Source organism: Acanthamoeba castellanii, assembly GCF_000313135.1.
Source record: "Acanthamoeba castellanii str. Neff unplaced genomic scaffold scf7180000084711, whole genome shotgun sequence".
In the NCBI taxonomy this organism is placed as follows: domain Eukaryota; phylum Discosea; order Longamoebia; family Acanthamoebidae; genus Acanthamoeba; species Acanthamoeba castellanii.
Window position 1 is genome coordinate 1 of NW_004457391.1, and position 10,343 is coordinate 10,343.

The 10,343-nt window shown below is 48.2% G+C and overlaps 3 protein-coding genes across 3 annotated transcripts; 1 reads left to right on the forward strand and 2 right to left on the reverse strand.

The window, feature by feature from the left end:
- Positions 1–566: 566 nt before the first annotated feature.
- Positions 567–2,362, reverse strand: ACA1_377210 (cyclin, Nterminal domain containing protein; the record flags this gene model as incomplete). The annotated part of the gene is made up of 3 exons (XM_004337582.1): positions 567–752; positions 837–989; positions 1,082–2,362. The coding sequence occupies 3 exons, from the start codon at positions 2,360–2,362 to the stop codon at positions 567–569; spliced, it is 1,620 nt and encodes a 539-aa protein (XP_004337630.1).
- A 2,150-nt stretch (positions 2,363–4,512) lies between these two features.
- Positions 4,513–4,929, reverse strand: ACA1_377220 (uncharacterized protein; the record flags this gene model as incomplete). Its single annotated transcript, XM_004337583.1, has 2 exons — positions 4,513–4,631; positions 4,803–4,929. The coding sequence occupies 2 exons, from the start codon at positions 4,927–4,929 to the stop codon at positions 4,513–4,515; spliced, it is 246 nt and encodes an 81-aa protein (XP_004337631.1).
- Positions 4,930–8,310: 3,381 nt separating this feature from the next.
- ACA1_377230 (uncharacterized protein) lies at positions 8,311–9,903 on the forward strand (the record flags this gene model as incomplete). The annotated part of the gene is made up of 5 exons (XM_004337584.1): positions 8,311–8,409; positions 8,559–9,093; positions 9,160–9,547; positions 9,659–9,743; positions 9,880–9,903. The coding sequence occupies 5 exons, from the start codon at positions 8,311–8,313 to the stop codon at positions 9,901–9,903; spliced, it is 1,131 nt and encodes a 376-aa protein (XP_004337632.1).
- Positions 9,904–10,343: the final 440 nt, after the last annotated feature.

Consider the following 10,343-nt stretch of genomic DNA (forward strand, 5'->3'; position numbering starts at 1 on the left):
AACCAACGCTGCACGAGGTGCGTGAACGAGTGCCTCATCGTCAACGACAGGCACTACCACCAGGGGTGCCACACGTGCCTGCGATGCAACGTCGCCCTAGGCGAGGAGTGCTACGTGCTCGACAACGACGTGGCCTGCCGCAAGTGCGCCGAGGAGGTGCAGGCCATGCGCGAAGCCGAGAAATGAGCGATCGTCAATGCCACCGTTACTGCAACTTCCCTACCAATAACAACTGATGTTCGGGAAGCAGACGGCGATGAAAAAGATGAAAGAGAGAGCTAAGAATGTATGGATAACTTATTCGTTTATTCGCTGCACCACCGCGGTAGGACCCTACACAGCATCCCAAACACCCGGGTGGCGGTACTATACAACGAGAGTGCGACTGGTGTAAAGACGAAGAGAAGAGGAGAAGAGAAGAGAAAGACGGCGAAGAGAGGAAGCAGCTGGCCTCCACACTTGGTCGACGAGCAAAAAAAGTGAGAGCGAAGGAGGCGGAGTGGGTCATCACGTGCGCCGTTCGTTTTCCGTCCTTCGTTGGTTCGGTTGAGGTTGTCTGATCTCGACTAGTCGAACGTCGTGCCGGGGATGGTCGACACCGCGAGGAGCCCCTCGTTGGCATACTTCTTCTTGACCGCCACGAACCAGAGGTCCGTTCCCTCCTTTGGCGACGTGTGAAGCTCGTTGAGCATCATCGCGCACTGGGTCAGGTCGCTAGCGGCATACTTGGTGTAGTGCTGAAGCGTCTTGTTCTGTAGTTGAAAGCGACAGCGCTAGCGTAAGCTAAAGATCTTCTGAGCTAAGACTGAGCTGAGACTTCGTATTCGTAAACGTACCCAGGTGGGCGACTTGCCAGTCATCTTCCTCGCGAGGAAGACAGCCGCAGCGGCGATGGTGGACGGAGAGAAGCGCAGCATCGTGTACTCGGGCATGCTCAGCTCGGTGAGGTACTTGGAAAGAGTGTGCGTCATCGCGTCTGACCTTGCAGCCTAAACGATCGAAAAAGGAGTGGACGTAAGAGACCGCGAACGAGAGCTGATGGAGACTCTACTGATCGAGCTAGCGAGCGAGCTATGCGTACCTTGGAGAACCGTCGGAGAAAGTGGAGAGGAGTGGGAGTGCCCATGTTGAAGTCGAGAACCTCGAGCATGATCTTCTCCATGCGGAGGATCTGGTCGCGAGTGTAGGCCTCGTCCGAGATCCAAATCCAGTCCTCGATGAAGGGCGAGCGGATCTCCTCGAACTTGGAAGCGATGACGAGGGAGGCGATGCCGACCAGCTGCATGCGCTCGCGCGAGACCTGCTTCCTTGAGAGGAACATGTCCATCAGGCGCACGCCGAGGAAGACGGTCTCGGAGAGGAGCGTGAAGGTGGAGCCCACGTCGATCATCCAGTCGGCGAGGATGCCTCGCATCTTGGCGTTGATGCTCTGCTGGAGGCTCATGTAGTTGGGGTTGGGTCGCTCCTTGATCTCACGCTGGCGCAGGACGGTGAAGATGTCGTCGACCAGGTCGATGCACTGCAGCGGGTCGTCCCTGTCGTCGGCGTCGATGTCCTCGACCTCCTCGAGATCGACCCCGGCGAAGATGTTGCTCAAGAGGTGGGTCGTCGACAGACGCGGCTCTCGCTGCTGCGCGGCGGCCTCCTCCGAGCTCTCGGTATCATCTGATCTGATCGTTCGGTGGATGACGGTCTTGTTCGCTCCCGCCGACGTCTCCTCATCTTCGGATTCGGATTCGGATTCCTCGCTCATCTCCTCCTTGCTCTTGTCGAGCACTACCTCCATCTCATCGCGGCTCGTGTGGCGGATCTTCTCCGAGGCGACGAGGCGAGTCGACTGAGTCGACGATTTGACCTGCACGACGGCCGATGTCGCCCGCTTGGCCTTGAGAAGCGTTCGAGATGCGCCCGAAGTCGTCATATTCGACGAGCTGGTGGCCGCCTTGAGCACGGTCGATGTAGCAGAGGGTCCCTTGATGGTAGCGCGAGGAAGCCCGAGGGTGGAGGATGTCTTACCGAGCGACGTGGTGAGTCCAGCGACCGTTGATCGAAGTGCACGCTCCTTGTCGTTGAGGCCCTTGGTCGAGTTCTCCTTGTCCGAGATGGTGAGGGTTACCTTGGCCGATTTGGTGGTAGACGACTCGAGCGCGGATTTCTTCGCGCCATTGAGAGCGGCACCGAGGATGGACGAAGTGTTGGAGAGATCCCCGAGCGCCGCACGCTTCTTGGTCGCCGCCGCATCGCTGGTCGCGGGAAGCTTGGCGCGCTTGAGGGGTCGCTTGTTCATCGCGTCCTTGAGGGCCTCCTCCGCGGTGGTCTGGTTCTCGTCGCGGAAGCGAACCTTGGCTGCTCTGCTCAACATCTTTGATTGGTAGGTGTTCGAATAATTGCCTTCAAGCTGCTGCGCGATCTTCAAATCGACTCGATTCGAGAGTAAGCAGGTTTAGTGGGAGAGGCAGCCTTGGAGGTTGGGTAGCGAACAGCAGGTTGCGCAAGGCGTTTTTTTTTACGCACGATGTTTCGCGCCAAAAGGGCTTGTCCGTTACGAACGGTTGATTTTGGGTGCGCGACCGCACCACACAATAACCGGCCACCACGCCGCGAATTGGAATGAAAAATGGTGGGCTGTTTCCGAAATTTTGGAAGCGTTCCAAAAGCCGGAAAAAACTGAACATAGTAGAGGATTTCGCGTGTAAAAAGTGGGGGTCACAGAGCCTCGCGCCCCTGACAAGTCATTTTTTCCAAGTTTCGTACCCTCTCAAACGTTTCAGTGTGGTTTCAGCTTCCCACAAAATTTTACATGTAGAACAGTGCCTGGAGTTACAGAACATTTTTGATTTATTTATCTTTTTTTTCTTTGTTTCCCATGTTGAAGTCACCACATCACCTCAGGGGCCATCTGGTCCAAGGGATTGGGTGAGGGTGGTGAGGTTTTGGGCAAGAAGGTGTTGTGAACCTTAACCTTTAACCTTCATCTACCTGCATACTCAAAATTGGGAGCATGTTGAGAAATGGCAGATTAAAATACCATAATTATAAGAGAGAAAATGCTGTAACTGGGCCATCAGTAAAGAACTTGTGGTCATTTGAAATGAGAGGTCACAAAAACTTGGAATGTGTGGAGTTAAAAGTGTGAGATGGAGCTTTGTTGTGGTGGAAGTTTATCTTCAGGAATAGTGCTCCAATTCAGCACAAATGAAGTTCAGTCCATGTGTGCAACTGACTGAATATGGTGTGAGGTTGACCATGAACTGGATGTGGGAGTGACATGTTGGCCACTGATTATGGAATTGATGGAGGGAATTAAAGCAAAGGCAAGGTACATTTTGAGGTAGCACTCACACAAAACAAGGTGGAACTTGTGGTCATTTGAAATGAGAGGTCCAGTCATTTTGAAAAGTGATTTTGTTTGTGAGTTTAAGCTCATAAAAATGGTTTTGATAACACAAAAATGGTTTTATTTTAACAATAACATCACAAAATTGGATGCATCTTGAGATATGGCAGATCAAAAATCCATCATAATGAGAGATATGATACTGTAACAGGGCCAGCAGTCAAAGTCAAATTAGTTTGGTGTGGTTGGCATAATGTGAGGATTACTGGGGTAGCCAGTGTTCTTTATTTTATTGGCATGGTGGCTATTGTCATTGAGCACACACCTAGAGGAGGAAGCTTTTTTTGATGAATTGGGAAGTGAACAAAGGAGTTTATTTTAAAAGTTGGAAAGATTGGAAAGACAGAGTTTAGTATTCACTCCTATCCACATCAGAACCAGAGTGGAAAGGGGAAAGTGACCCAAGGTCAGGCAATTGGTCAATGTCAGAGTTGTGGCTTCTGTCCCTGCTCCAGCTCCTGCTCTGGCTCCTGCTCTTGTGGTGCTTGTGTTGCATCCATGGCTGTGCTTGTGGTGGTTGTTGTGGGCACTGCTGTGTCTGTGGGGGTGGGTGTCAGTATCCTCATGATCTTGATGCTTTCTCTTGTGTGATGGTTCTGAGTGAGGGGTTGTGGAGAGCTGGGACTGCTGTTGATTTTGAGAGTCAGTGATATATTTCATTGTGTATGTGTATGTGATGAAAAAAGGGCATGGGTGAATGAAAACCTGTGTAGGGGTGCTAGGAGCTGATGCTGTGGAAGAATGGGGTGAAGGTCGAGAAGAAGTGGAGGTACTGGATGAGGTGAGTTGATGTGCCACTGTCTGGGCTGCTGTAGCCCAGGATGTGATGTCAGATGGGTTGGAGTGAATGGGGATGCTGTCAATAGCACTTGTGATGATGTTGGTCTTGGTTTCGTTTGGTTGTGCTGAAGCTCTGTTGATATGGTAGCTGAAGTTGAGATGGAAGCAGGCATGAAGTGGAGTAGCATGAAGTGGAGTGTAGTCAAGAACACTTCGTGGTTTGGTGCTTGAGGCGTAGGCAGTGAGGACAAGCTGATAGAAGACATGACCTATTGTTGGTAGGAAAGCAGGTGAGAAGAGCATGTGCCACCAAGTTACATGAGCAAAATACATACTCAGTTGATGCACTGAGGAGCAATGTGGACCCACTTCAGGTTCCACCTCTTGATGAGGGAGGGCTTCTTGTAGGCCATGAGCTTGGGAATCTTGGCAATGTCCTGGACCAGCAGCAACTCTGGATTGAAGGTATAGGACTTGTTCACTCAACCAATGAAGATGGTGTATAGGCCTGCATGAGTATTGTGTATGTGTATGTGATGTCAGCATATTTCTAAAAAGGAGTAAGCTGTGGAAGGGGTAATGAAGAGCAATAAGTCATCACATACACATACACAATGCAATGTACCATTGTGTTGGACCCCACTGGCGCTCTTGGAGCAGATGTTGGGGATGCTCCCTGAGATGAGATGCAGAAGCTGCCAGGGGCTATTCTTGTTGGCAAGGAGGTTGAGAAGAGCTGCCATTTCCAGCATATTGGTTGTCAGGACAGTAGCAAAGCAGTCTGTGTGGTGAGACAGGTTAGTAATCAAACACATGAGCCTTGATTTGGAGAGCAGTCATACCACATCAATTCAGATTGGTGTAACCCATCATCTGGTTCAGCCTGTGCTGATCCCAGTGGTGAGTGGATGCATCAATGGAGATGTTGCACAGGATGATGTTGACTAGCTTGGGATTTGTGTGAGTGACCTGGAGCTGTTTGATGCACTTGTGGAGGAGCTTCTGGTTGGATCTGGTTTTGTTGTGTGTTTGTGCTGGCTCAAAAGGTTCTTCTGCCAAGTCAGTGGATTTCCTCTTACCTTTAGCCTTCACTCTACGTTTCTCCTTTTCTTCAGCTTTCTCCTTCTCCTCTTTCTCCTTTTGAATCCTCTCTTGCAACTCTTGGATAATGTCTTCGATTTTGATGTGTGGATTGCTAAGGATCAGAAGAAGTTGCTCCTGGTCACAGGCAATGTGATGATCCTAATGTAAAGCAAGCAATTAGATTGGCATATATCAACTGCAATTCATCACATACACATACACAATGAAAATAATGGAGCATATATCAACTACAATTCATCACATACACATACACAATGAAAGAACTATGCAAAAGGAGAACATACCCACTCTCCAGTAGCCACCTTGTTCTTGAGGTGGATGAAGTCCCTATCCATGAGGCATGTAGCCACCTTCTTGCCTTGCTCAGGAACTCAACACATCTCTGGCAGGCAATGAGGAGCTCCTTGAAGGCTGGAAGAGAGTACAGTCAGCACAACAGGATAGTTATAAGAAATACTGGTGGGGAGCATACCGTTCTTGCTGATCTTGTACTTGTTGCCTGCTTGGATCTGCTTGTGCTGTTCAGTTGAGATGTGCTTGAGGACATGAAGCAGAATTGGATTGGAAATTGAGTGATTGCAAAGATAGAGGGGCGTGATTGGCATGGGTTCTTTGGATTTGGCATACAAATTCTTGAGGTAGGCGGCACTCTTGGGCCAACTGTTGATGTTGAGGAACTTCTTCATGATGCTGGTGACCTCTTGATGTACCTTTTGAACCTCCATGACAAGTGCTCACTCCAACTCATCTCAAAAGTTTTATCACATACACATACACAACGAAATGTACCATTGAGCTGATGAGCTTCTTCCAGTCAATGGCTTGCTCACCTTGAGTAGTGGTCCAGAACTTGTTGGTGTGTAGGGTGTCACAGTACTGGAAGAAGGCTACAAAGACTTCCCAGGGAAAAGCCACTGTGCAGTCTGAATGTGATGATTGCTGTTGATGATGCAGTACTCAGGCATCCCATCTTTGAGGATGCACTGAGAGGGAGGCAGCTCTTGAACAAGCAGACACTCCATCGTCAGAACACCCATCTCATTCATCAACATTGAGAGAACTCTGTGTCCTCTAGCAGTCACCAACCAATGAGTGCCACTCTTCATCATTCAGTCAATGTCAATCATCACAGTGTTCATCTTCACATGATCCACACAGAGGACACCATAACACTTGAGGAGGGCCTCCTCTGGAGGCATGGAGAGCTCCTCTTCTGTGGGCTAGGAGGAGATGAATTAGCAAACATTCTATCATGTACACATACACAATAGAACGTCCTGCAGTTGTGGTGCATAATTGGCTTCACAAACAGCATGAAAAGCATACCTCCTTCAGGAGCTTCAACAGCTCCTCATCAGTCACCATGGCAGTTGGCAGGGTTACTTGCTCCTCACTGGCAGATGTTGTTTGGGCTGTCACATCAACCTGAAGAAAGTACAGGATTAGTGAGATTTATAAAGGACTACATTTCATTCAAAATCAAACACACTTACCTCAGGTGCTCTGAGCAAATCTTGTGACATCTCTGTGGTGGAGCTGGCTCCAGTGGTGCTATTTTTTTCAGCTTCTTGCTCTTGAGTCTCAGGTATGGTCTGCTGAGAGTCAAGAACAAGCTTCATTGATGAGAATATATAAGTTGTTCTATCACATATGTGTACATGATATATTACTTATATAAAATGGTGGTTATAATTGATTATAAGAGTCAATATTGTTGAATAGAATGGAAATATGGATTATAATGAAACAACTGTTATTATGATGAGAGGACACCATGAAAGGAAAGGATGGCATAAATTAGTTGTATTGTATATTTAAAATGATATTTCATTGCATACACATATGCGATGAAATTGTGTCTATAAATGCTAATAAGATTTCATCATGTACATGTACACAATGGGATGGTGCATACCAATTCAGTTGGTTTTGCCTTGTTCTTCTCCACCTCTGCCACACTTGCAAAGTAATTCTGAAGCAGAAGACACATGATTCCATTAAATCACACTACTTTCATTAAACAAACTGTGCTATTGATGTACTGTGCACATGTTTTGAAGTTCGCTGAGGCTCTTCTTCTTGAGGTCGCTCTCCTTCCACTTCTTCCACTCCAGTTGCTTGACCATCCACTTGGCAAGCTCAGCTGCATTGTGGCAGGTTGTTACCATGGATGGAATGCCACTTGCAGACTGGGTAAGGTTGTCACTCATGTTGTTGTGTGTAGGTTGGAAAAGAATAATGACCATTGTACCATGTTCAGCCTTAAAAGGACTATGCTCAACCAATGAGATTTTTTGCAGACATTTCTAAAAAGTGTTAGGCTCAAGGCCACCAATGGTGACAGCCCACTCTGAAATTTCACTGTCTTCATTCCTATTTTATCATCACATACATGTATGTGATTTAACTACATTTACATCATTTTCATTTCTCCACTTGCATGCACAAAATCGTCACATACACATATGCAATAACTATCCTGTCTGAAATCATCTCTTTTTTCTTACAGGCATTTTGACTCTTTTTTTGAAAACGTACATGACATCCCTGACACACACTTGGGGAGTGATTCTGAGGATCTAAGTGATCTCACTGCAACACCAGTACTTGAGATTCCTTTATCCCTCATTCTGGATGTGTGCAGTGATGATACTGGTCAGCTGGCTACATCCAGCCAGCAGATCATGGATTCAGTGGACCACTGACCACAGCCAGCAGCAAAAGTGCTTTCAACAGTTGAGGCATTGGACTTTAATCAGATCATCACAAGTCCCTGCTGTTCTGTGCTCTGTCTGCACAAGTTCAATGTATCACAGATACAAGCATGCCACATCCAATATCTCATGCCAAGCTTCATGCCAATGGCTGAGGACATTGATGGAGAACCAACCACTCCACCATCAACTCTACCATTTACATCATCAGGTATTGTCCATACTACAGCTCATTGGAGATAGCTTCCTCACTACGCCAGTAGTGTGTTTGCAGGCAGGCGTTCATTGCTTGCTTACAGAATCTCCAAGAACAAAATGGCCAACTTCTCCATCATGGATACTCTTCAAACTGGAAGGACCTCCACGGACACTACAGCTTGGGCCAGCACATGGATAACCATGTACACCAACATGGTATTACTTCCCTTATCTATCATGTACACATACACAATAGAATATCCTCATTAATCATGCTCACAACTACCATAAATCACCAGTGTTTTTATTGTGTATGTGTACATGATACTCATCACCTGTTTTGCTCACCTTCTCCCTTACTCCAGTATGGCTGTCATGCTCCCAACTCGACCTCCATCTACATGCCAATGATCATGACCAAGGATCACCTCTACCAGAAATACTCAGATGCCTTGAACGCCCAGCACTTCACCCAGGCAAAGCTGTTGAGTCTCACTCACTTCCATAAGATGTTCAAAGGTGAACACAGGCACATCAAGTTCCCTCAGTTCTGCATCCTCAGGCAGTGCAATATCTGTGCCTCAACAAATGACACCCTCACCAACCAGACAATGAGCACAAGAGAGCAGGTGCAGCTGAAGCAGTGGAAGCTGGATCACCTCAAGCTTGTCAAGGCAGAGCAGAAAGCTTATCACCTCCACCAACAGGAGGCTGTTGCTGATCCCAGTGCAACCTTGTTGATTATCATGGATGGTTCAACTGATGTCATTCTACCTCTCCTAGTGCCTCTGCCCTTGGCCTGGAAAGACCTTCACCTCTACAAGCTTGGCATTCATGGATTTATCAACCATGGCCTTCACCGCCGCTCCCTGTACCTACACCAGGGCCAGTTCAGCTGTGGTCCTGACTTTGCCATGTCTCTGCTGCACCATCACCTCACCCTTCACTTAGCTATTCCTGCAGCAGGACTTCATCCATCAACTCTCTACCTACAGTTCGACAACTGCAGCTGGGAGAACAAGAACAAGTACATGCTGGCCTACTGTCACTGGCTGGTGTTCAACAAGGTGTTTCAATCAATCACCATATCCTTCCTGCCTGTGGGACACACCCATGAGGATATTGACCAGATGTTCTCAACCTTCATGATTGGCATGAAGTATAATCCACAGGTCCTGACTGTCGAGGCTTTCAAGCAAGGTCTGCAGGACTGGTATTCTGCACCCCACCTTTGCCCTGAGCCTATATTCCTTCTTGAGTGCTGGGCTATCAAATCCTGGCTGGATCCTTTCTCCATGGTGTTCAGGGAACCTCCAGGCCTCATGTCTTCTGCTTCTCCTGTCACAAAGAAGATGTGCAGATGTTCACAAAGGACTACCATTCCTCTGCCTCTCCATGGATGGGTCCCTATTCCTTCCTCAACCTCTGTCCCTCTGACTCTCCCCTTCCTCTTCTCCCAGCTCAGCTCAATCACCATCCTCAAGGATACCCTCTCTGCCCTCACTGAGCTCAACAAGGCCCAGGCGATGAAGAAATCCTACCAGGATCTTGTCTCCCTCTTAATAGGCCACCTCCAGAGCAGCTCACCAGTGACCCATTTGGCTGGGTTTATGGGTACAAACATGCTCAGAATGACCTTCACTCTGACCTGGAGCCATTGGATCAGCCCATCAATGCTTCCATCAGTCTCACTGGAAGTGCTACACTTGAGCTGACATCAGTGAAGCCAGATGATGGAGCCATTGTGGCAATTGCTGGTGAGAAAGGAGCTGTGTGGCTTGGTGTGGTCAGTTGCACTACCCATGCACACATCTTCCTAGACTGGCTGGATGAAGCAACGGATGGGTCCTACCACTTGACTGCTGACCCACCCACCTCTGTCTCCTACAATTCCCTCATGTGTGCAGATGTTTCACTGGATCTCAACAACCAGATGAGACCTGCACTCTGGTCATGACAAAGACTCCAGTCACCTTAGCCCAACCTGCACCAAAGAACTGCCTGATCATGAGCCACTCAGGAGGGGAAAAAGAAGGAAGTAAGTTGTTGGTGTTGTGTATTGCACGCAGCACCTGAGGTTTGTTACAGCGCCCCACATATGGCACGTTGGGCTGACTGGGCGAACCTCTTGATGTACCTTTGAACCTCCA